Source organism: Ambystoma mexicanum, chromosome 1p, assembly GCF_040938575.1.
Source record: "Ambystoma mexicanum isolate Mex_15411 chromosome 1p, UKY_AmexF1_1, whole genome shotgun sequence".
NCBI classification, from domain to species: domain Eukaryota; kingdom Metazoa; phylum Chordata; class Amphibia; order Caudata; family Ambystomatidae; genus Ambystoma; species Ambystoma mexicanum.
Genome location: NC_090921.1, coordinates 523970819 through 523997529, shown reverse-complemented (window position 1 = coordinate 523997529; position 26711 = coordinate 523970819). Strand labels below are relative to the sequence as shown.

The 26711-nt window shown below is 48.4% G+C and overlaps 1 protein-coding gene across 4 annotated transcripts in view; it reads right to left on the bottom strand.

The window, feature by feature from the left end:
• The window catches only part of ZFR2 (zinc finger RNA binding protein 2), a 2121586-nt gene that overhangs the window by 7600 nt on the left and 2087275 nt on the right, over nucleotides 1-26711 (bottom strand). For all 4 annotated transcript variants that reach the window (XM_069649412.1, XM_069649413.1, XM_069649415.1 and 1 more), the window contains one exon: nucleotides 10936-11033. In XM_069649412.1, coding sequence (XP_069505513.1) covers nucleotides 10936-11033 — 98 coding nt within the window. The remainder of the gene's footprint in view (nucleotides 1-10935; nucleotides 11034-26711) is intronic.

Genomic DNA, 26711 nt, shown 5'->3' with positions numbered 1-26711 from the left:
TGAATACCTCTGAGACTGACCAGTTGGCCCAATTGCTTGGGGAACTACGAGCTGAAGTGCATGCCTCTAGACAAGAGACAAATTCGTTAAGAAGGGATCTCATTGTTGCTCGAGAACGAACCGATGAACTCGCAAGGCAGGTACTTTAAACTCATGCGGGGCAAGTCCCGTTACCTGGAATCGCACAAACCCCTTTGCTACCATCACCACGAGTTCAAGTGGTACTCGCAGGGGCTGTACCGTTGGCTCCACCTTAACGGTTTACCGGCAACCCCAACAAATATGCTATATTTATGAATCAGTGTCGCCTGCACTTTTTGTGCCATCCAGGAGCATTCCCGAATGACAGTTCTAGGGTGGCTTTCGTACTTTCGTATTTAGGAGGCAGCACAGCAGACTGGTCAATACCATTGGTCAATCAGGATGACCCAGTACTTCACAATGGGGAGTTTCAATGGGAATTGGAGAAGTTGTTTGCAAGACACTCCCAGGGACAGGCTGTGGATAACAAACTGTTGTCCCTAAGACAGGGAAATCATGATCTATTGATGTATATAGCCACCTTTAACTGCCTCATTGCACAAACCAACTGGCCTGAGGAAAAAAGGACCAAGTGGTCAATCCTCCTGAATGTTGTGCAGAGTACATTAACCTGACGCTGTAACTGGATCATAGGTTACAAGATGGAAAATTGGATCGCAAAAGAACTGAAGGGAGGTCAGTCTATATGTGACCCAGGGACAATCAAGTCAAGGCCCATGAAACAACTGAACCCATGCAGATTGTGAGGTTGCGGGTCCCTATAACTAAGGCAGGGAGAGAAAAAAGGAGGCAAGAACAACTCTGTCTAAATTGTGGCAAGGCTGGACACTTTCTTTGAGATTGCCCAACAAAATCACCCAAGAAAACTGTAGGTGCAACGGACAATAACGATAATGAACAAGACTAGGCCCCGGAAAACTCCAGCTCCCGGCAAGGGTAGGGGTCCCCTTGTCGAGCAAAACGAAGAAAGTAGTTCAGACCTCACATCTAGTTATTCCAGTACTTATAGTCCCTATATACTTATAGAGTGTGTTTTCACCCGCCTTTCTGACTCGAGAGGTTGAGACCCAATGCCTGAGGTCCGGCTCTGCAAGCCTCACTTCACCTCACCGACCTAACGGATAACACTGTGGCCAATGCGGTTGCGCTGTTTGGGTGGGACAGCCACGGTACAAGCCAGGGCGCAAGTCGGCCATATGGGAGGAGGTGGCCTGCAAACCTGCAAAGCCACAGCTGTTGGACCCATCCCCCGTACACCCAAGAACTGTCGCGCATGGTGGGACGATATGCACCTGCAAGTGTGCAACCTTTTGGCAGCACACAGAAGGGAATCTATGGCCACTGGCGGGCCTCCCCCCTCACGCTGATGCCATCGGATGACACCTGCAGTTCCATCATGCATCATGGCGATGAGTAGAACAAGTCACACCTGAATGCCCAGCATGACACAAAATTGTGAACCCACACAACAGATCAGGGAAATGTGTCCAAGGAAAGGGGTACTAAATGTGATGACACTAACAAAATGTAACGTGCACACATATATGCCAGGGTAAGCCATGCAAATGAATCATACACCAAATGCATCGACGCACATGAGCACTGGCCATGTGCACTATGCCATAACAAGACAATTAACACAACCTAAAAGAACAGACAACAGGCCACGTGCCATAACAACCACCAATATAGACTCATACCACACACGTATGCATGTCTGCATCAATATACAACTGACCCACAGACATCATTTCCAGGACAGGAAACATACAATGTGGTATTTGTGTAATGCAAGTGGGTCAATGTGACACACAGGTATCCAACTGCTTTCTCATCTCACCCTAACAGACACATCCGCTGACAGCGACACTGCTGCACTCCCTCTCCCTGCCCCACCACATCCCTGGCAATGCCTGCTCCACCAACACTGTCGGTGGCCCAGCCGGAACAGCGAGCATCGCCTACTCTGCCAATGGCCCAGGTGGATAGCCAGCTCTGCCAACACTGCAAGTGGCCAGGTTGAACAGCCAGCACATCCCACACTGCCAGTGGCACAGCCAAGGCACACATACTATGTGCCAATTCTACATCAGCCCCCACCCTATCACAGCACTTCCTCTGATGAGGCCTTGGCACTGGATGAAGGGGAAGACACAGTTGCCGCTCCGGACAGCACCCCATATCCCAGACCCACCTTCAGTCCCCTCTACCCTAGAGCCAACAATGCCCAGCATATGGGAAATTGACAAATGGATCCGTTCCATGGAGGTCCGTAATGCAGAAATGGCAGATATTGTATGGCAGCAGCTAACCAAATCCAGGCTGATGCGGGAGTGCGTCCAAGTGAGCAGCCAGCACTGTGCACATGCCTGGGCCGCACAACATCTGCCCTCATACTCCTTGCACAGAGTGCCCGTGAGGGCAATGAGGGTGTGTCTGCTCTTGCAGAGTCTGTAGCGCACTCCCTGCAGGCCAACCTGGACCGCATGGGGGCCCAGGTATCTGACCCCCCTCCAGTGCCAACCCCATTGCGAGCTCAGTCCAGAGCAGTCCAAAGCGCCGCTCCCAGCGACTTATGGGCATCCCCACAGATGCCAAAGACCGTGCCATGAAAAGGCACAAGCTGTGACAATATGGAGGCACACATTAGACACTTTGTTTTTGGGGGTGAGGGAGTTGGGTGTGTTGGGAGGGTATGAGGTGGGTGTGTGCGGAGGGGGCGGTGGGCACAGGGTATTCTCTGTAGATGGTAGTTAATTCCAATACATTTCATTCAACACTTGCAGCAACAAGTGGACAGTCGTTAATTATGTGTCGGAACTTATTGAGTGAGCACATCAAAAGCAGTAATGCGGCATGGGTAGTGCACAGTGTGTGGGCCTCAGAAGAAGTTGTTTATGAGTTTCTGTCGGACAGTACGCCCATCCCTGGCATCCATGTGCGCATGCCTGTGCCTGGCTGGTGCTGCCTCCCCAATATCATCTCTGCCCTCTGGTGGTGGCATGTCTAGGTGTGGAGAGAAGGGTATGTTTTGTCTGATGCAGATGTTGTGCAACATTGCACAGGCCAGGACTATCTGCCCTACTTTCTCTGACCTGTACATAAGTGCATCACCTGACCAGTGAAGATATCTAACACATGTCTTCAATAGTCCAAAGGTCTGCTCAATGGTTGCCCTGATTCGCACATGAGCATGATTGTATGGTATCCCCTCCGGCGTCTGTGGATCTCTCAGCGGGGTCACCAGCCAATGCAGCAGTGGATATCCGGAATCACCTGCAAGGGGGGTGAGTGGGAGGGACACAAGGTGAGCCATGGCATGAATGTTGCAGGGCTGTCGTAATCATGGCACGTCTGTGTATGTATTCTTAGTCATGCATCCTGGACTGTGGTATGTACGTGCATCATGCATCGTACTGCACCACGTGACGGCCGATGTGTGTCATCCATACTGTGCTGTGTTGTGCTCCCTAGGATAGATTGCTGGGGGTTATATATATGATATGATATTTGGGTGCACTACACTTGCCAGCGACAGGCCCAGCTTGCGTATCCCCATGGTCTGGTGTGGTCATCGCCATGCCACAACAGTGTCTGCACACACTACATGACACCCACACTGCGGTTTGGAAATTCACTGACATGCATCGACGTAGCATGATGACTTACATGCACAGCAGGCCCAGATAACCTATAACAAGTTTGGCATCACTGCAGCTGGCAACAGCACTACATGGACGTTTTGGCCATCTCCCTTACTATCCCACTGACTTACAACCCCTGTACTACTCACATTGCAGTCACACTTGCGCACCGAGCATCCACGCAAGTGCCAATACAGCGCTATATGAGACCCTGACGTTCAAACTGATTATTGCCAGGAATGGAAGATGGTGCACGTCAGTAGTGTTGTCTGTGAATGAGGGTTCTACACAGTCAGCATATGCATGCATCTCGCAAGCACACGCCCTCATGGGCCTGGGTGGGACAGTGTACAGCAGAACTTAATTTTGTGGAGTGGCAGTGTTGCATTCTGGTACCAGTAGTGTGTTGCCTGTTTATGGCCTCAGAGTTAGGTATGGAATTGTCAGTGACTGACGGACCGGTACACCTCTGTCTTGATAATCTGGTGTGTTGTGGCTTGCCAATTGGGCATGCGCTGGTTGGTACCGCTAATGCATGGGGGTTGTGGGGCATGCATTTGTGCCACACCCCCCTTTAGCATGTGACCCATGAAGCAATGTGTGTGTACTTGTACATGTACTCACCCAACATCCAGGTCTTTTGTCCTCTGTGCCATGTATGGCAGCAGGGTGTTGTTCCGCAGGGCCAAGGAGTCATGGATTGAACCTTGGAAGCGGGCAAAGCAGTGCGTGATGGTCAGGTCGGCATCACAGTTTACCTGGACATTGAGGGAATGGTGCTGCTTCTGGTTCCTGTACACCTCCGCTGTGCCTTTGTGGGCCCCCAGCTCTACATGTGTGCAGTCTAATACACCAAGCATTGTTTGGCATGCCGGCAAGTGCATAAAAGCATGCCATGGTGGCATTTACCTGTACCAGGGTGGTTGGGAGAAATAATGTGCTGGCCCACATGGTGCAGGAGGGCATCCAGCGCCTGCACCAGCACTCTGGAGAAGGCAGGATGCGCTATGCCATGCAGCTGGCTCACAGAGTGCTGGAACGTGTCTGTGGCGAGGAAGAGCAGGACCGACACCAGCTTCAACAGCGGTGGTATGGCTGTCCGGATGCCGATCCTGCTCCCAATGTCGCCCAATATTAGGTACACTAGTTCATGTATTGTCTCCCTGTTTAGCCGGTACAAGTTATGTATCTGGCCATCTGCCAGGGCCAAGGGTGTTGACCTTGTGTGGGGTATGACAAGACCTTGTGTGGGGTATGATAGCACACCGCCGCCTCACCACATGCATCACAGCCATCCTCCTCCTCTCTCTGGCCTAATGTCATCACTGGTGCTGATCCAGCTACACTGCAGCACCTCTAAGACCATTGCAACTACTGTGAGTGACAGCATGGTTGTGTTGGGAGAGTGTTCTGGGAGTGGGCCTTTTCTTCTGTTCCCGGGTGTATTGGGTGTCATCAACAATGATTTGGTGCACTTGTGGCCTCATTTAGCCCACCTGGGTCCATTTACCGGCTGGCTCACAGTGTCTGTGTTTCCGGCATGGATTTTCCGGTAATACTAGCATTTTTATGCTGGTAGCAACGGCATATCCATGTTTGTAATGTGCCAGTGTTCCTGTGATGCCGGTGTTACCAGCAGGTGTCTAGGGGGATGCAGCTACTACCGTTGCCTGTGTTACCGGCACTGGTAGCACAGTGTGTGGTGTTACCGATGAGTGTTTCTGGCAACAGGACTATGAATTGGCCGGCCCGCAAAAAAAGTGCCAGTACACTGTGCTACCGGTACTTTATTACCAGACCGCCTAACTTGTAATGAGGGTCCTTGTCTATTGTTCACTGGTCCTATTATGGCCTTGGTGCACAGTACTTATGTGAGAAACGTATTAAGCATACCCCCTTTCGGAATCACCGCTCTGCCAATTATCTACTGCTGAGGGTTGCCTGCTTCTCGAAAGCTACTATCTGGGGGCATCCTTTTCGGTCGCAGCCCCACTCTTCCCCTGACTCTGCGGGCCACTGATGACCATATGTCTTTTCGGAAAGCACTTAAAACCTTCCTTTTTTAACCAACTGCTTTTGTGGTGCTGCTCCTTGCTGGCTTTGGATGCTATCACGCCAAGATACCCTTGGGTCCTAGTTGCGCTAAATAAATATGGATAAAATTAAAAAATAAAATGCTCCCATTTTCAAATCTCATCTGTTGCACCGCAGCCAGTAGTGATCTCGCCACTGGATCTCCAGACAAACAGTGCGGTTCAGGCTTTGTGAAACATCTGCCCCAGGAGAGGGAGCGACCAAAAATGAGATGGCCTAAAAGAGATGCAGAATCTCTGGCATAATTTCGGTGTGACACACAAAAGGCAGACACCAAGTATTCATTCCACATCTATACATCTGAGGAGGTCCAATGCATGGGCATGTCTGCACATTTCCACTAGTTACATTGTGCAAAGGGCTCAGCTCCTTTTACTTGCCCTGCAATATTATGCTAGAATGGAAAAAACGAGATTGGACGCAGGGTATATAATGAACACATTGAAAAGTTTATAATCTAAAGGAAACGCATACACATATGTATCTTCTCTGTAATGAAAGTTCCATACATTTTTAAATCTACAAAACATTTAACATACACTTTATATTTTAGGTACTGTGTAACATAGACTTTGTCTAATTTGGAACAAATCCCAGAATTAAATTATGGGATTAGAGAAGGACCCATATGGGAATGGACTAAAGGTACGACAACTTTTAGTTTTCTCACTTTGGCAAAGATTCATTTTAGTGTTTGAGCTAAGAACCATACTTGAATTGGGGTACTAATGAAAAGGCATAACTATTGTGTTAGGCGTATATATAGCCCTGCCTCCTCACTATGATACAGCGAGTATGACTTTTTCCATGAAATGATTGTGATTAATTGGATTCTGCTTTGCAAGAGTACAAGGATGAGTAGGGGTAGAATAGCCCACTCAGCGCTCACACTTCTACAACCCAAAACACAATGCAATCATAAAGGCAAAACAGGGACAGTTAATAGATATACCTCCTTCGCCTTTTGTGGTAATGTGGGCCTAGGGAAGGCTAAACTCTTAAGAGGGGAGTGAAGTTGAAACAGTAGTCACCCAAACAACACAATATCACAGTCCAAAATAAAGGGAATGTCCAGAACACTTTAATTAAACACACCATCTGCAGGTAGAACAAAAAGAGATTACTAACCAAAAACCCACCCCAAAGGAAGAACAGAGAAGATGTAACAGACTGGAGAAAGTAGAACTCTGAGCATAGTTCCATGGGTGGTAGGTATGCTACCACCAAAAAATGGATACCTTGTTGAAAACAGGAGTGATCATGAGCAACCAGTCTTTAGGATCCAAGTGGACAGCGGGGGCACTTCGAAGTCAACAGTTCCTGGATTCGGTTCTAGGTGGACTCACAAAGTTACTCCTGGAGTTGAACAGTGATACGAGCTGATCAGGTTCAATTCGGGCACCTAGGATCATGGAGGCCTCGGCAGGAAGCGCGTGCCGGGTTGGGGCGAAAGTGGGCGCTCTGTAAGGCAGAACGGCAGCACTTCACAGATGCAGGTCGGGCGGTTCCAGGTACGCTTTGCAGTTGGCCAGGCCCGAGTCGGGCTATAGCTGCTGGGAGGGGGGGGGGGGTCGTTGAGTGACGCTCCAGCAATTTGAGTCAGCGAATGACAGTCAGCGAAGTGGTGATTTTGCATGCGTCGATGTGCGATCGCTGAGGCAGCAGTTTAAAGACTAGCTGGGCTGAGCCATGGTTGTGCCCCCGGTTAAAGTCGGCAAGTGACTGTCCAGTGATTCAGTCTGGGTCCCGGCAGTGAGAAGTTGCTTCGGGCCTACAAAGTGACGAGCTTTGGTTAGGACACAAAGCTGTGTCGAGCTGGTCAAAGGTTCAAGCAAATGTTTGATTGGTGGAGGAGCGCAGCAACCAATGCTGACGACTTCCCCCTTGTTCCAGGTGCAGTGAACAGGGAGCTTCGGCTGGTCTGGTCCTCCTGGTTGCTGTGAGTCCCTTTCCAGGGGACTTGAGGATAGGATGGTACCTGTTCAGTGTCTGCTCTCCCACCTCAGGAAATCCGGTGCAGAGTGGTGGGTCCTGATCCACAGCAGAGGTTATTCCTGATGTGACCTCGGAGCGGTAATGGACATATCTAGCTTCTGCCTTGGATGATATCTTCTTCACCTCAGGCTGAGGGCTGTGGAGAGTACAACTATCCCATAGGAAGTACAGTGAGTTCTTCAGAAAAAATCTGCGACCTTAAAGGATCCAGGAGGGAATGAACGTATTTGCTAAAGGGGTGGAAGACCCCTTATTTTAAGGGCACAAGTCCTCGGGTGATTGGACTAAAGCTAGTCTGCCTTAGTGGTCCAATTCCTGCTCCGGGATGGAGTAGACTTTGCCCCTCTGATGTCACTCCCTAAGTGCTCTGCTTTAGAGGAAGTGGAGAGAACAGGAAAGAGAAAGGGGGAAGAGATAGTGAAAATCAAGATGGTGGAAGCCTCCTCCCTTGACCAGAGCCCTCCTGCCTATCATGATCCAGCCCTCTTCCCTTTTCACTGAGAACAAAGGCCCTTAGATATGTGGCACCCTGGCGTGAGATTACTCCTTTTGAATGGGTGTGCTCCATTGATGCCTGGGCCCATGACAGAGGCCTGCTGTGCGGCTGTCTTGGGCAGGGGGTGTTACCGGCCCTTACAAGGAGATCAAAGAGGAGGCCCAGCATTCCGTCCGGGTTCTCGTCATGCCAGTTGTCGGGCTACACTCGGCTGACCAGAATACACATAATCTTCCACATTGGAGCTGGCTCACAGGAGCTGACACATGTGCGATATCAATTAGAATGTGGTGGCGGTGATCATAAGTAGCACCATGCCTAAATGTAGGCATAGCTTTTATTTAGAGTTTACCCTGCCACCAGCATGAGCGACTCATGATCACTGTAGTTTTGGGTACAGAGGTGACTTGGATGTCTCTGCGTCTGTAAAGTGGGCATGTTGTGACCTTTGCACCTACTCTGTGGCACGGGAGGAGCGGGTGTTGGGGATCAGACTACTGATGTGGCAGGACACGAGTGCACTATGCTTTTGGCATGAGTGAATAGAAAAGGGGAATCTGGTTGGCGCATTATCCCTTTTTGAGACGGAATTACCCTCATCCTTCTATTTGTTAATAAAAATATAAAAGTCAGGGCTTTGCACCCTTGCCAGATGGCAATTCCTCACAATGATATTGAGATGTTATATTTAGGAAAGGGTTAATGTCTATTGGGATGCACATATTGCGCCTCAGCCAGGTAAAACTATTCAGGCTGAGAAATACCCATCAGTTAGTGCCGCAGTTTGAATTTTACACAGTAGAAAGCGCATATATCACTTGTAGTTATTTTTGACAAACATTAGATATATCATATTGCATCACAGAAAGAGCAACAAATGTATTAATGTTCCGGTTGCAGAGGCTATAAATAGGGCAGTGTGTAACAGGTCCAGTTTTTAGAAGCAGTACATGTTATGGCACGTGAGGTGCGAGGAGGGAGTTGAAGTATGTGAAGAGAGAGAAGATGGAGTCGGGAAGGTGATGCAGTAAATGCGAGTTCAGCGGGTCGACATGGCAAGAGTGCTGCCATATTGGATCTCTAGTCGCAGTACACGATGAGCAGAATAAAAGACCCGATGTGAAGCTGTGGCTCTGTTTAGCTGAGTCCCAAGACAAATCCCCTTTCCATCCCCCATGAGACACACCGAGGTCAGAGGCACCAGTGCTGTGGAAATAAAAGCTAATTGTATCCAGCTGCAGAGTTCGAAGGCGCTGGGAAAGGAGTGTGAGATGGAGGAGTGAAGGTAAGGATGCGCCCTTTGAAGGTCAAAATCGAGAGAACAGGGCATGAGGGTTTGTGAAGGCGAAGATTTAGCGCTCTAATGCCCTAACCCAAGGAGTGGTCATCCCATCTGAATTACCAGTAGACGCATGACCAAAACAAATACATCTGTAGGAGTGGTGCCATGGTCACATCAATGGGCACCTGGGGTTTAAAAAAGATAAGGGGAGGGGTAGCGGGGGTGGGGGGTAATGGGGATGTGCCGTGTCTAGGACATACTGTAATTTCGGGATAGGAGGAGCAGAGGTGATGCCAATAAATTTAGTACAAGGTCGAGGCGTCTGGTATAATGAGAAAGCCCCTTGTCTTATGAAAGCAGTGTTGGCTTTGCCATCCTTACTATGAACGCGCCTGGGTCAGAGGGCTGCACATCATGTGACGGTCAAGACTTATTATTTTAGCGGTGTGCCTGCGCAACAATCAAGTATTAGGATTTAATAGTGACAATGTAGTGAACCATATGTATAAAGGAATAGGCTTCGTTAAGGTGTGGCCAATCGTTCCAGGGAGTATAGGGGGTATTAGCATGTCACATACGTGGTTGTCAAAGAGGATGGTGGGATTAATTTTGTAACCTATGTATGGAAATTACTGTTTTTCACTAGATAACCTGTAACTTCTTTGGGCGTGACAAGCTCCATGTCAGTTCAGTTCTAAGGGACCGTCAGACATTTGCGTGTAATAAACCTTGTTTTCCCTTGCAAATCAGTGCAGTGGTTATTTGACCTTTGGACTATCTTGATCGTTCGGGTTTTGGGTCACGTTTTTCTTTACATGTCCACTTTTGGAGGGTAAGCGGTATGCAAGTAGTCAAAACAAACAAAACAATGATCTGTGTGATGCATGAACTTAGAAAAACTTCTTATACCAATTCAGTCCGAAGTCACTCCTCAGACATCTTGGGCAGTTGGAATGACAACCCTTATGTCACCTGGAGGTCTGGTAAGTAGCACAGGCCTCAACAAAATGTTTTAACCTGTTTCCCTTTTACATTTCCAGCCACAAAAAGAAAAAGAATCTTTGAAGATGGAGTTACATGTTATCGCTGACTACTCCCCAGATCTCATAAATTCATGAAATAAATGCATGCCTGAGGTATACCTTTGAAAAATCAAAAAATAATTGCTAAGATTGGCAGTAGGGTATGCCAATATTCACTGTATGCACAGGAGGACAGAGTACAGAAGCCACTACACATACAAAGAATCAAATCTTAAAAGGTAAACTTTAGAACTGAGCAAAGCAGATAAGTGTGGCAAATATTCCAGTGATAGCATTGCATATCTGCGAACTGAATAAGAAACAGGACCATTAAGGCACATGGCATCAAAAAGTTGGTACCTGCGCACTAGCCGTGATGTCCTGCCTCTGCTGATTGGTCATTGTTTCCAAAGCATCAATCTGGTCTTTTTCACATGGGTCTTGTAATCCTGGGCCCCCTAGGGTGAAAAAAGAAAGCGTGTCAATAGTAACAAGAGGACGGAAGAGAACAAGAAGAACATTCTCAATTAAATTTACTCTATGTATTTTAAACGAGGGACAAGATATTAAAATGGAGTGGTGTGGTGAGGGATAGAAGTCCACTTTTTGGAAGCCACTGTTAAATGTAAGCTTGCCAAATGAAAATGTATGATACTTTCAAGAGATGCCATTTACAGTTGATTTTTACTTTGATGAGCAGGGAAAAAGAAGTGCAATGGATCACATGGCACTGGAAGGGTTCATTTACTCTACATGTTTCAATAGGCTTTTTATTTGGTTATTTACCAATCTAGATATTGTTCTGACTAATGCATTTTTTGGCTTTAATTTCTATCAATTTATTTCTTTTATTTTTGCATTTTTAAAGTGCTCACACAGCCTGCGGCATCGAGGCGCTGTTACAGGAATAGTTTGTTTTTTTAGTTTCGTAATTGTTTTATGTTTTAGTTGAGTATTTATAACGTGCTTAAATACCCAGAGGTGTCTAAGCGCAGCAGACCCGGGGATTGAACCTGTGTTGCTTCGTGTCGTCTTGCTTCCAAGGTGGGCACGTTGCCGCCGAGTTATCCTCCCGGCACAATTTTTAACTAGAATGTATGAGGGGGAAAGACATGGTAAATACCAGATGTCCTTTTCTATATCTCGGATCCCCATTATAACCATGCGTGCGTGTGCCTTGTGTTATGGATGGGTGTGTGTCTATTATGTACTCCCTCCAACCAGGCGTTATGTGAGTTCAAAGAAATACAGGAAAAACTGAGAAGGTAAAATATTGTGGCTGATCAACAGAACACACGACAACAAAGGTGACGGTTAAACAGGTTTTTATTCCACACAGGATCAAGGATGGGATGACATCATATAGGGTGTAGAGATTTATTTACAACAAAAATAAGATTCACCACTTGGGAATGGCCTAAATGAACTGTGTCAAGAGGGGATAAACAAAGCGCCCGGATTCTTCCTATCGCGGGGGTAGTGGTCTCTCACAGGTTCTTATATATGACAGCTTCAGGGATACAGCACCCGATGGCTTTTTGGCTAAAAAATGAAAAGCTCAGAAAAATAGCTTGCATATCCTTTTTTATTCACCTCGCTGTCATTGGGATAGAGCACCCATATGCTTCTTTGACATAGGCCCTCTCCTTGCTAATTGTAATCTACATAAAAATGATTGTATCTGGCACACTGCTTCCTGGTCCCGTCACACCCCAGTACACGATGCAAGTCAGGGCAGCCCATTGTCTCTCTCCCCTCCTACTCTCTGGCTCAAAGAAAATAGTGCTGTTTCAGGGCTGTATTTTCCACATATTTCCATATGTTTTGAACTGGGCTCTCACATATGCTAAACATGTTATTTGCTTTTTTGTCCTGCTGTCTGTGGGTCTGTGGCTTCCAGAGCTTTTTGGCATTAGGTGGCAGTCTCACGTTCACACCTTTTCTCATTGTGTAATTGGTCCACGTATTCATGGTAAAAAAATAGACTTGCCTCTCTCTGGTGCTGCCTCTTCATCAGAGCCCTTCCTTATGCCGTAAAATTAACAGAAGACTTGAGACAGAATTCTGAGTTCTCTTAAAGCTTACGGTGTTTCCACACCGGGTGGTACATTGAAAGAAAGGGTGACTCATAAGTAATAGGGATAGGACCAAAGAAACGGGTGATGCCGTTTTAACAGTTCCATGTAATAATGTCGCCACAAAAATATCGCCGAAAAATGGCCGTTTTTTGTGGCGACATTAATGCATGGAACATGCGGGGGACACCCCCGCAACCCCCAAATTATTATGATTATTTATTTATTTTTGTTGCCCCTCTCCCCATATATAATAATAATAATAATAATTTGGCACTTATATAGCGCTACAAACCCTCAGGTATCCGAGCGCTGCTTATTATTACCCACGGTGTGTGGTGCTCATTTGTCGACCTCGGAAGGATGAAAGGCTGAGTTTGGCCCCGCCGGGATTCGAACCTGCGTTAGCAGGCTCTGCACGGATGTCAAAGCAAGCGCTCTACTCGCTGTGCCACTTGACCGGCATGGTATATATGGTTACCTAAATAATATCGCCACACCATTTTCCCGGCGATATTATTTACGGCGACCATATATATGGCGATATTATTACCTGATACCGTTTTTTGTTTTAACTAGGGTTCTCTATGTCCTAAGTCCTATGACCATCGCAGATCCATGGTGTCTTGTCACATGACGGTTTTGTTGAAACCCATTTTTCCAAGACAGGTTTTCCTACAGCGACAAGACACCACTAATAGACCTATGCTCTGTCTTCTAATGCGGGGGGCAATCCTGTAACCCTCATTAGTCCAGTCCTCCTTCCACCCATAGCCTAGTCTTGTGCAGGTGATACCCCCAAAACTGCAGGTTTTCCGCTAGCCAACCTAGCAAATATCTAGGATCCTTGTGGTAAGTGTCATAAAACTGATTATTATCCGGTTAAAGTCTATTTGCACATTCTGGTGAATTATAGAAGTTATTTGTAATTATTTAGCTACATTTTTAAATCGTTTAGAAACATTTTAAAAATTGTATTGTGCTTGACTGAGCTTACTTTTATCTCCATATATTGATGCAGAGCTTATTTGGGCAGTAACAGGCCATTTGAAGCTGAAGATACACGGTGTGAGGGACGGGCCGTGCTTTTGTATTAGTATTCCATAGCCGGCAGGGAAATCTAAATTTCCAGGGTCACCGGCGCTCGCACGCTAGCTCTGGCGCGTTTGAAGGCGCCACAGCCTATAACTGGCCCGCGTCAGCCTGTTATAGGCCTGTTACTGGCTGGATTGTGGCGTAAAACCTTCAAAGTGCATACACTACTGGAATTCAGGTGAGAAACATTAGGATTTTTAGGCCTTGGTTGGAACCCTGAAAGTAAGGCAGTATGATAGTACACATGAACACAGAATTGAAGGAGCTGGGGGCGAAGGGAGGGTTTCCTTCCATACGTACATTGGACAAAGTTAGAAATCTGGGTATTGAGAGGATGAAGAGTTTTGGGACCTCACCTATAGAACAGAATAATAATGTAAAAAGTCTTTAGAGCAGAGCTACTGAATGTTAGATCAGCAGTTAAGCATGCCATAGAGATCCATGATCTAATCCAATCCCGGGAATTGGACTGGATTTTCCTGACGGAAACTTGGTTTAACAACACATCACAGGCCATGTACCATCTCCTGGTTACTTTATACAAACTATAAACAGAACAGGAAAAAGAGGGGGCGGAATAGCAGCTATTATACGGTTACTGCTTAAGTTATCCCATTTGCCACCACTAGAGTGGGAGGATTGCACTCAGATAGGGCATGCATGTATTCAGTGCACCCCAACCAGATCTATAAAAATTCTGTTTGGGTATCACCCACCAGGTCCTGCTCCTGGATAATTTAGATCTGTTCTTTGCAAATATGGGTAACAAGCATTAAGAACTGCTCTGCTTGGGTGACTTTAACATCTGGGTGGAGGACATGACTTCCGTGGATGCGAAGGAATTAATGGGGATTTTGGAGGCTCACGAAATGAAATTGTTGGAAAATTCACCTTCACATTGTCAGGGTTACTGCCTTGATGTATTGATGTACAGAGGGGACATCATACATTTCCTGGACACGCTTCCAGTATCATAGACAGATCATTATGCCAGACTGTTTAAAATGGCATTGCCTTAGAAAACAGCAGAGGTGCACGAGGATGGCATGATTGGTCAGTTCTGTAAGCCTAAAGACTTATTAAAGATCTCGGGGGAGGAATTGAAGCAAGCCTTTTTACCCAAATTGATAACTCCTTGCCTTGTGAAGAGTTTTTCAATAAAGGCACAGTGATTATCGACAGGTTGCACAAATAACTGGCCCCTTTTCAACAAAGTAGACCTAGGAAAGCAGCCAGCTCCTGGTTTTCGCAAGATCTTGCCAAAAAAAAGACACCGTTGAGATCCCTGGAAAAAAAAAAATGGAGGAAAAGGCGTACATGTAATGATTTAGAGCTGATTAAGATCACCCAAAGAGAGTATAGAAAGGCTATCTTTGAGGCCAAATCAAAATGTATGGTAGGGAAGATTGAGAAAGCGGTCAATAGGCCCTGCAAACTATACTCCGTGATCTCACATCTGGCGGATCCCAGGTGGCGTCAGCTACTCACAATTACAGGGGAATGCTTTTAACAATCATTTCATGGGAAAAATAGATCTGATTCGGGAAAAGAGCGCTCAAGCCACGCTGACAGATCCTCGTGTACGATTGGATGCGGTAGAGGCCATTAAGTCAGAGAATGAGGTGGTACAGAAACCATCTGTATGTATTAAGGAACAATCGGAGGGGATCGAAGCTATTAGTCCAGATAATGTGGTGGTTCAGAATTTATTTCTGTTTACTGAAGTTTCCAATTTGAAGGCCACGAACAATGCGCTTTTTCAATCCCATCCTCAGTAGCTAAACGGGTAGCTACGGATATCACCCCATTTATCACAAAGTTTGTGAATAAATCCCTAACTACAGGTATAGTACCAGGAAATGTAAAGAAAGCAGTGGTTACCCTGTTGCTAAAAAAAAAGCTAATCTAGATCCCAAGAATCTCCAGAACTAGGGACCAGTGGCAGGACTACCATGGCTGGGAAAAATCCTGGAGAAAATTGTGACATCTCAGTTACAGGAACATGTGGAACAGTAGAACCTATTGGATCCTCTACAATCAGGATTCCGGACAGGATTTGGGATAGAGACTGCATTACTGACAGTCTGGGATGATCTCCTGGAAACGGCAGATCGGGGGACATGTCTTTGTTGATCATGTTGGACCTATCTGCCGCATTTGATATGGTGGATCACGTGATCCTGCTGAAGCGGCTAAGGGAGGTGGGAAAGAATTCGGAACAAGCCTTTCAGTGGTTTAAGTCATTTCTAACCTGACGGGAACAAAAGGAATAAGCTTGGAGACTTCCTGTCGGACTACTTTTTACAAAAGTGTGGGATCCCACTGGGGGCCTCACTTTCTCCTCTGCTTTTTACCTTACATGTTAAACCTCTGATGGACATCTTGAGGAAACACTGTATTAAATTTCATTTGTATGCGGAGGATACTCAGCTGTTCTTGAAAGTAGAGGGGATCAGAGGAAACCTTTGAGTTAGTGGAAGGAACAAGTTACTTACCTGTAACTGTTGTTCTCCAGCATGGGTCTGGCATGGATTCACATGCTCATGAATATTCCCCGTTGTCAGGCTGGGAATCGTCGGTAAAGAAAAAAATCAGTATCAATTTCGTTTCTGATCTGTCTTTCTTAGTAGTAATCAATCACTGATCTCTGGGTCATACTGCCCCCAGCCAATGACTGCGCTCGCCCTAAGCCCCGCCTCTGGCAGCCATCCTCAGATTTGGTAGCATGCAAAGTGGCAGTATGACAAAATGAAGTCTCGCAGAGGGGTAGGTGGGAGGGTTCGCATGTGAATCCATGCCAGACCCATGCTGGAGAACAACAGTTACAGGTAAGTAACTTGTTCCTTCTCCAGCATGGCGTCTGGCATGGATTCACATGCTCATGAATAAAAGAATACATAGCAGTATACACATGCACAACCACGGGAGATGGCAAAGGCTCAACATTAAGTATTACATCCAAAACTAAACATTAAGCAATTGTTACCTCCTCACCAGGCTCACCTTAAGCGACCAGGTTGCGCAGCACTGCTTGGCCGACCCTGGACTCCTCCCTGGAGTCCCGATCGACGCAGTAGAATCTTGTGAAGGTGTGTGTTGACCTCCACGTGGCAGCCCTGCAGATGTCGAGCAGGGAAATCAGACATGAATGCCATGGTAGCAGCGATCGCTCTGGTCGAATGGGCTCTCGGACGGCCGGGCAGTGGTCGGTTTTGCCAACCGGTGACAGTGCATGATGCAGCCGGAGCGCCATCTGGAAATGGAAGTCTTCGAGAGAGCCTTCCCTTGATTCACAGAACCAAAGTTCACAAACAGTTGTGACATCTTCCGAAAACTCTTCGTGCGGTCCACGTAGAACTTCAGCGCTCTAGCTACATCCAGCGAGTGCAAAGTCCTCTCGGCCGGCGTCGAAGGCGACGGGAAGAAAACTGGTAACACAAAGGGCTCGTTGAGGTGGAAGTCAGACAGCACCTTGAGCATGAAGGAGGGGTGCGTCCTCAGCACCACCCTTGTGTCATGAAAAGTCAAGTATGGATGCTTGCAAGATAGGGCCTGGATCTCTCCCACTCGTCATGCGGAGGTGATTGCCATGAGGAACGCGGTCTTCCATGACAGGAACTTCAAAGGCGCCGAATGCATAGGCTCGAATGCGGCCCCCATGAGCCTGGTCAGCACCACATTAAGCTCCCACGCCGGACAGGAGCCTTCACCGGCGGGAACGATCGGAATAGTCCCTTCATAAATTCCTTCACCAGGCGATGAGACCACAAGGACGCCCGTCCTGTAGTCCTGGTATATCGGGAGATGGCAGCCAGATGTATGTTGATGGAGGCGTGAGCCAGACCAGATTTGGCCAGCGACAGTAGGTACGGCAGTACTTGAGGGGCCGTAATCCGCAGAGGGTTAATCTTCTGTGCACGGCACCAGACAAAGAACCTCTTCCACTTATGACCATAACACTTAAGAGTTAAGGACGCCCTGGCTTTTGCAAGAACCTCTCTGCAGTCAGCCGGGATATCGTACCCTCCAAACTCTAGTGCTGCAGGAGCCAGGCCTGCAAGTTCAGCAACTGATGGTCGTGATGGAGAATGGCGTCTCCTTCTCTGGAGAGAAGATCCGCGTCCGCCGGCAGCTTGACTGGTGGGGACGTTGACAAGTCCGGAAGGTCCGGGAACCAGATCTGCCTCGGCCACGCCGGTGCGACGAGGATCATTCTGCACCTGGACTTCTTGAGCTGGTTGATGAGGCGGAGCAGCAACGGCAACGGAGGGAACGCTTATAGAAACAGGCCATCCCAGGGGAACGAGAAAGCATCGCCCATGCTCCTCGGCTGCGGGAACCTGCTGGCGAACCTCTGGCACTTGGAGTTCATCGCTGTCGCAGAAAGGTCGATCCGGGGTTTGCCCCATCGTCGAAAGAGCCGATCCACCTGGTCCTGACGTAGTTCCCACTCGTGGCACGAGTGCAGCTCCTGGCCACGGGAGGAATGCGAGGGCACTTCTTTTGGAATTCCAGCGAGTGCCCGTTGGCCAGGGTGTCCAGCACCGAACGGTCGGTGGAGATGGACTCCCACACGCTGACGAACTTCATCAGCCAGCTTCCAACCGGGGTGCTTCGTTGGGGGCCTGACGACACGACCGGGTCAGTCTTGCTTGGAGGCGGCCTTGCTGCCTTGGCCTCCTTGGCGACGACGGCAGGATCCCCCTTGCTTGCCGCGACCTCTGTAGGCCTCCTGGAAAGAGGAGCGGGCCGCCTTGCGGTAAGTGGAAGAGCCACCGCTGGATCCTTTGGAGGCACCCTGTCTGCCTCCGGAGCTCCGAAAGGGCCGTCGTTGTTGAAGTTCCCCTAGGGCCCGGGCCGTCTCCGAGTCGGTCTTGATGGCCTGTAGAGACTCGTCCACCGCCTTACCAAAAAGGTTGTTGCCGTCGAACGGCATATCCAACACTCTGGTCTGGACATCCTGGCGAAAGTCTGTCGCCTTGAGCCATCCTCATCGTCAGAGGCAAACTCTGTTGCCCAATTGGCGAAATCCGGTATCGGCAATGTCCGTTGCCACCGTTATGGCGTGATCTGACGCCACCTCGCCTTCCTGCAGGATTTGTAGGGCCTCCGTCCTCTTGTCGTCAGGTAGAAAGTCTAGCAGGGGAGCTATCTTGAACCAGAGCTCCCTGTCGTAGCGGGTCACGATAGCTAAGGCATTGGCCGCCTTAATCGTCGTTGCCGCCGACGAGATGACTCGTCCCATGGAGTCCAACTTCTTGCCCTCGCTGTCCGGCGGGGAAGTGGAAGTTGAAGCCGCCGCACCCGCTGCTTTCTTCTTAGCCGCTGCTGAGACGACAGAGTCCGGCGTGGGCTGGGCCCTGAGGCACAGCGGGGCGGCATCGGGGACTCGGTTCTTCTTCTCGTACATGTCCCTCTTGGCGGGTGTTGTGGAAGGGTTCTTGAGGACAGCAAGCCCCTCGTCCCAGATGTCATCGAGCAACGGCACCGCAAGGACCGTCTTCCTCTTGGCCTCTCGTTGTTGGTAAAGAAACCCTTTTTTTGTTCTTCAGGGCAGAGCTGGAAGAGCTCGGATGCCCTGGTTATCATGGCGTGAAAGGAGCCAATTTCGTCGGCTGGAGAAGCCCGAGGGGGGGGTGATGACGGGATGTCCGCTGTGTCATCGCCGCCGTCGTCGTCGTAGTCCGTCCCCGTCGCTGTATCCGTCGCCGTATCCTCTCTAGGGTCCGGCGAGGGGGATGAGGGGTTCACAGGCCTCGCAGGTACGAGGGGTGAACTTTCCTCCGCTTGTTCGGAGGGTTTCCCGACGGGCCCGGTTCTGGATCCTCCGTCGGGGTCCATGGTAATCTCGTCCTTATCTCGGCACATAAGGATTGGATCGCCAACAAAATGGCCGCAAGCTATCCTGGGGCTCGGGTAATAGCTGCGACGGACGGGATGGCCGCTCCACTGGGCCCTCTTCGTCGCCATCGTCGCCATCTTCGATCACGTCAGCGGGGACCGTCCCCTGGGATCGAACCTCTCATTGAGGCCTATTAACCTCTCGTTGAGGCCCTTCTCGGTTTCCACCAGCTCCTCCTCAGAGGCTGATTCCGAGTCTGTAATGGCCACCGCTACCCCCCCCCTCTTTTTCCGCCGGGGACTTCACGGGGGTCTTAACGATGGGCTGGACAGAGGATTCCCTCCGCGGTGGCAGGGATACTCTGGGCCCAGAGACCGATTCCACTGGCGTAGTGTCAGCCGGCTTCGCCAGGGTTGCAGCGACCACTTCGATAGAGGCTTTTGCCGGCTGGATCAAAGCCCTCACCACCTTAGGTGCATCCTGGGCCTTCGCCTTGGGGGGAGGGTCAGCGCCTCGCTCCCCCTTCGAGATCGACTGGGGCCGCTCCAGCAGCTTACCCGGGTTCTCGGACTTCCTCTTCCCTGAACCAGAGCGCTGGCTCGTGGTTGAACGTGCCGGGAAGTCACGCCCTGTCTGGCAGCCGAAGAGCCCGACCTTTCAGCGCTCCCGGTGCCTGCGGAGTCGCGGTGCTTGGCCTTCTGTTGGGCAACCGTCGCCGGGGCGCCCTCACTGGACTTAGAAGTCCGCTCAGACTTTTTATTCGCCTTCTCACCTGCTGTGCCCTTCTCCAGCCAGGCGGCGAGGCGGGAATGACGATCTTGTTTGGTCCGTTCCGAAAGGTTCTTGCAGAACGCACAGTCCTTCTCCACGTGCGTCTTGTCCTCATGAAGACAGTAGAGACAACGTGAGTGCTCGTCCTCCGTGAAAACGTTTTGTAATCCGCATCCAGGGCAGCACCTGAACAGCTTGGATCTGGGCATCGAGCTTCCCTTGTCCTGGGCCATGTCCGTTGAGGAAGGCCGCAGATCTTCCGGAATCCTCCAAGAAGCGTAAACTCAACGAAAACTTCACCCTTGAGAGGCGTAGAAGAATTCCAAAACGGGTCCCCGTTATCGGAAGTAGAAACGGTGGAGCTTGAGGCTACGATTAAACCGGAAAAATTAGAAAATCTCCTGAAAAAGCGCGAAAACACAGCAAAAACTCGAGAGCTAAAGCACGAGGACTCCCAACACTTGTGCGTGCGGTAAAAATCTGAGGATGGCTGCCAGAGGCGGGGCTTAGGGAGAGGGCAGTCATTGGCTGGGGGCATTATGACCCAGAGATCAGTGATTGGTTACTACTAAGAAAGACAGATCAGAAACTAAACTGATACTGATTTTTTTTTTACCGAGGATTCCCAGCCTGACGGGGAATATTCATGAGCATGTGAATCCATGCCAGACCCCATGCTGGAGAACAGTGCCTACAAGAGGTACAGCTTGGACGTGTGCTAATCAGTTGCTGTTGAATGCCAGCAAGACAGAGGTTGTGTTATTCACCTCAAAACATCACCTGCAACACACCAAGCAAGCGCGGTTACCCTGTTTCCTGGGTGCATAGCTGGATTTCGCCAAAATAATTAAAAACATGGGCTGTGTGTGGGAAGACAACATGGGATAAGGACGCAGGTTAGCGCAAAGGTGCAGTCAGTTTTTTACACCTTACGAATGTTGAGACAAATTTTGCCATTCATAGCGAACGAGGATAGAACAACAGTGGTTGGGACCCTCGTTAACATGTGATTGGAATATGGCAACATGCTGCTGTCAGCCACACCAGCATTCCAAATGCGTGCATAAAGGGGATCGAAAGATTCAGGGTCTAAGGACCAAGCCTTTGGAATAAGCTCCCTGCAACCATTTGAGATATGAAATCACTCACCGCATTCCGTACGGCTTTGAAGACCCACCTGTTCTGCTAGGAAATGTGGAGGGGTAGGTAATGGTTCGTGGAAGATACCATCTAAATGGATAACTGCAGATTTATTGCTACAGGTTCCTTCAGCACCCAGATACGATTAAGTTTGTTCGGTGCACGCTTACAAATGAATCAAAATTCAAAATTCTCTCTCCCCCGACTCTGGCCCCTTGCTCGAACCCCCAAGGGTCTACAGCCAACTTTTCTCCCCTCGCCCCGACCTCACCACTGTACTTCTCCTTAAATCCTTCGTTAGGCCACCACCATTTCCTGGTCCTCTAAAACATGTGCACATTTTGCACATGTGCCGATTCCAGACACAGCGCTGTTTCATAAAAACGTCTCGTCAGGAACTGGATCGCACAAAAGTGGGCAGAACGCCTGTTGCTTCCTATAGATTAACAAATGACTGAATTCCGGAAATAATCTTTCTAACAGATTAGCCCTTCCTACAGCCTCCTCATCGTAGATATTCTATCTCTAACTGTCTTTGGAAACATTTTTTTATTTTTTAAGCATTTTTTTATTGATGGTCTCAGCAGTTACATTGGCACCCAATCAACACAGTATACAGTCGCATATACAACGATATTACCATTGAATGTTTAACAATCTGTCATTTACATGGTTGTTTCGTTGTCTGAAAGCATATCACAGAGGTATGCCCTGAAGGGGCCCCAGATGTCCTTTGGCCTACTCATACTTGGTTGAGTCAGTACATACTGCTCCTCGCATTCATTAATGTAGGCTAACTCACGCAGGAAAGTGTCCATGGTGGGGGTGTTCGGGCTCTTCCACGCTTTCAGTATACATCTCTTGGCTATGACACATGACACATTAAACAGCCTTCTGATTTTCTCGGAACATTTACCAATATCACCAAACAGATATTTTTGTGGGGTCAAGTGTGGGGGGATCTGTGTAATTTCAGTTAGCATATCTGCACCCCTCTCCCAGAACCGTGCGACAGCTGGACACTCCCAATACATATGATAGGATCCCGCTGCCGGTGACCCACAGTTAGGGCAGTTGCATGGGTCGTCGGGCGTAAATGTAGCGATCCTGGCGGGGGTATAGTGCAGTCTGATTAGGATTTTAAACTGTATTTGGCACAGTCCCGCATTAAGGGACACTCTCTTTGTGAGTGTGCAGTATCTTGCCCACTTATCTTCGGGTATTGGCATTTTCATGTCTGCTTCCCATTTCTCCTTCACCTGATTGGTCGTAGAGGAGTGAGTCTGTATTATCTTGTAAAGTTTGGAAATTCCCAGACCAGCTGTACGCACGAGTGGGAAGGGGGTTCATCAGGGAAGGATGGGCAGCGTGCTTGATATGTGGATCTCATTCGGTAGTACTCTAGTGTCCGGATTTGCCCACCTCCCATAACCCGTGAACACAGCCAGGGTCACGAATTTTCCCTCTATGTACATGTCTCCCACTTTCATCTCTGTGTTCGGGTCCCAAGTTTCCTGTATACTGGTGTCAAATGTGGGGGGGAGGTTGGGGTATTTTCACAGGGGGATTTCGGGGTTATATGGGATCTCTATTTTCAGTTTTTTATATATAGCTCCCCAGGCTTTTACCGTGCAGGGTCAAATTCACAAGAGTCCTTATGTCGAGCGTTGAAGATGACCGACCTAATGTCGGTGGGCATCGTGGTGTATTCTTCTATTCGCGTGTGAGGTGAGTTGTCCGATTCATTGTACCAGTACCTTGCAAACTGTGCCTGTGCCACCGTGTAATAAAGCTCAAAGTCTGGTGCAGCTATACCCCCCGTTTCGTATGGTTCTGTTATTCTCTCCCAGCTGATCCTAGCTGTCTTCCCGTTCCAAAGAAACAACACCACCATGGATCGAAGCCTGGAGAAGAACTCCCTCCCCGGCCATATAGTGATGTTAACAAATAGATATAGCAATTTTGGAAGTACAATCATTTTAAGAATGGCAATCCTACCGTGTAATGAAATTGGGAGATGCCTCCAAACCTGCAGTTTAGTGTTAAGTGTTTGTAGTGCCCGATCATGATTATCAGCGTATAAGGTTTGTCTATTGCTAGAAACAAGTACCCCAAGGTATCTGATGTGTTGTTCAGACCATTTGAGGCCGCACATTTGAGCTGGGCATTTTGTGGAGGGGCTGAGCGGGAATACTTCTGATTTGGCACTGTTAACCGTATATCCCGAGTACTCTGCAAATCCGTTGATGTCTGTCATGATAGGGACAATGTTTTTGTCGGGTTCACGGACATAAAGCAGCGTATCATCCGTGTATAATGATATTATTTGGGTGGCTCCTTTCAGCGTTATGCCTCTGTTGTTTTGTCTTAACCATACTGCCGCCGCATTGGGTTCAATTGTAAGGGCAAAGCGGATAGGGGAGAAGGGGCACCCCTGCCTAGCTTGAACAATTCGGATATAGTCCTATTCGTGCATACTTTCACACATGGAGATGTATAAAGCAGTTTGATATATTGGATGAAATACGGGCCCACCCCGAACGCCTCCAATACCAGAAAAAGGTACTCCCAGGAGACCGAGTCAAACGCTTTCGCGGCGTCAAGGGATATCGCTACAGCTTGCTTGTTTGGATTAATCTGTGACATTATGTCGAATAGCCTGCCTAGGTTTAAGGCACTGGATCTTTGGGGAATAAACCGCTTTGATCTGTGTGTACTAGTATTGGCGTTACGGGTAGCATGCGGTTCGCCAGTAGTTTCGCAAAAATCTTGGCATCCACATTTATCAGCGACAGGGGTCTATAGGATAACATATCCTGTGGTGGGCATCGGGGTTTGGGCAGCACTGTAATTATGGCCTCGCACATCGATTGTGGCACAATTTGTTTACCCAGGGCCTCTCCCCACACTTCTAGCAAAACGGAGACCAATCCTTCCCGGATTTCCTTATAAAATTCCACCCCAAGGCCGTCCGAGCCCGGCGCTTTGCCAGACGCAAGCCCCTTGATTGCCTCGGTGAGCTCCTCTGCCGTCACAGTTTGCTCCAATATTAGTTTATTTTCTTCTGTAAGTTTAGGGAGGTCCAATGTAGCAAGGTAGTTTTAATCTCATCAGGGGATTTCCTATCTTTATTCGCATATGTTTTGTGTCGTGTGAATTGATGCAATCGGGGCCATTTGTTTTTCATGCTTAACCAAGTTGGCCAGCATTTTCCCTGCTTTATTCCCTTCCCCGTATCTGCGAGCCCTTGCAGGGGCTGCTATATATTGTACTTCCCTTACTGCCAGTCGGTCAAATTCCCTAAGAGATTTGTGTATTTCAGCCGGTGCGTCTGGCTGTAAACTTCCTCTAGTATGTTCAGTTCCTTCTCCACCCTCTCCAGGTCCCGTCGTACCTCCCTTAGAAGGCCTGTAGTTTTAGATATCAGGGCCCCTCTCTCCCAGACTTTAAATGCTTCCCAAACCAATGAGATGTGGTCAACAGACCCGATGTTGTCTGCAAAGAAATTGGCAATTTCTGTGTGTAGGGTTTCAGCAACGTTTGGGTCTTTTAATATATCTCTAGGCATTCTCCATCTCCTAGTCGGCCTAGGGGCATCTCCCACAGTAATTTCCAGTGTCACCGGGGAATGATCAGATAGTGTGCGGGGAAGGATTTCGCATTTCTGTAGGGCGTGTGTGGCTTGTTGGGTGGAGCACTCTCCAGGCATCCAGCATGGATAGTTGCTGGATGATCTGCTTCAAATCTAGCGCCGTCCTGGAAGGCGGCCCGATTGCCTTGGCGGATCTGTCCAGAGTCTGGTCGAGCACCACATTAAAGTCCCCTCCCCATATTATAGTTGCTGCTTCGTGCTTAACAAGGATCTCAAGTACTTCTACTTACACATAATGTGTAAGTAGAAGTCCGGGTCATCGAGATTGGGGCCATAGGTGTTCACCAGGGTCGTGTGTTCCCCCGCAATTTCCCCCCAGACCAACACATATCTGCCCATCGGGTACACAAGGTGGCCCTTTTCGATAAAACCTAGTGATTTGTGAATAAGAGTGCATACCCCTCTGGACTGCGAGGAATAATTTGTGTAGTAGGGCTGTTTGCCCTATTTTGCCAGTATTTTCTCATTAACTGAGCCCTGTGCATGCGTTTCTTGCAACATTAAAATGGGGGGCCCATGTCTGGTGACATAATTACCAACCTTCCTGGCCTTCATTGGGTTATTTAGGCCTCGAACATTCCATGATATTAGTTTAATCTTCAACCCGTCACCCAATTTCTATATATACACATTGCAATGTATTATAACAACCATAAATGCACGAGTGACCAGAACTAGGCTAGCACCAGTACCTGCAAGACCTTATTTCAACAAACCAACAACCTTCAACAGTGCAAACTCTCCTCCCAGACTTAAACTCGCTGGTTGGTTATCACAACAAAAAAACGTCTTCTTTGGAAACATTTTTATCCTGCAGTGGGCGCAGTGTGGCTCTCTGCGGTGCTGATGCACTCCCATGCCAGTATTTATTAAGTTGTCACACCAATGAGCTCAGCTCTGCCTTTTTCTCTGCGGGACAGCAGAACAGCAAGGTGTATGAGCTATCCACCAAGGAGGGTGAAGAGGAATCTGTGGGAGGAAAGACTAACCCATAAGAAAGAACATTACCCGAGAAGAAAGTAATTTGTTCTAGCAATGGATTACTTCCTCCCACAGGTTCATCATCTTAAACAGACTCTCACAGAAGAACAGATATCTGGAGAAGGGAGCAGAACGAGAGAACCACTGTCTACATCATAAAACTCTGGAGGATTGCTTGACCAAAGTGAGCTTCCTGCCCGGACAGGGAATCCAGTTTGAAATGTTTGGCAAAGTCTGCAGTAAAACATGAGCAGCTGCATAACCTATGTTCATGACAGTACCACTCGCTGTAGGGCAGAAATGTCAGTCAGGCCTCTGTTTAAATGGGACCCTGAGACCAATAGGTACATCTGTACCAGCAAGAAACATTCAGGGATACAGAGATTGGCCCATTTGTACACGGTCTGCTTAGAAGAACAAAATACATACCTCTTGGTAATGTTATTTGTGATGGATGTTCCTTGCACAAATTTCTCATCTATGATATCCCTATCCCAGCGCAACTGCTCTTCTTAAACTTTTCCGCCCCCTAGGGGCTTGATGTTGGGTCCAGCATATATTGAGGCGCCGAGCCCCATCA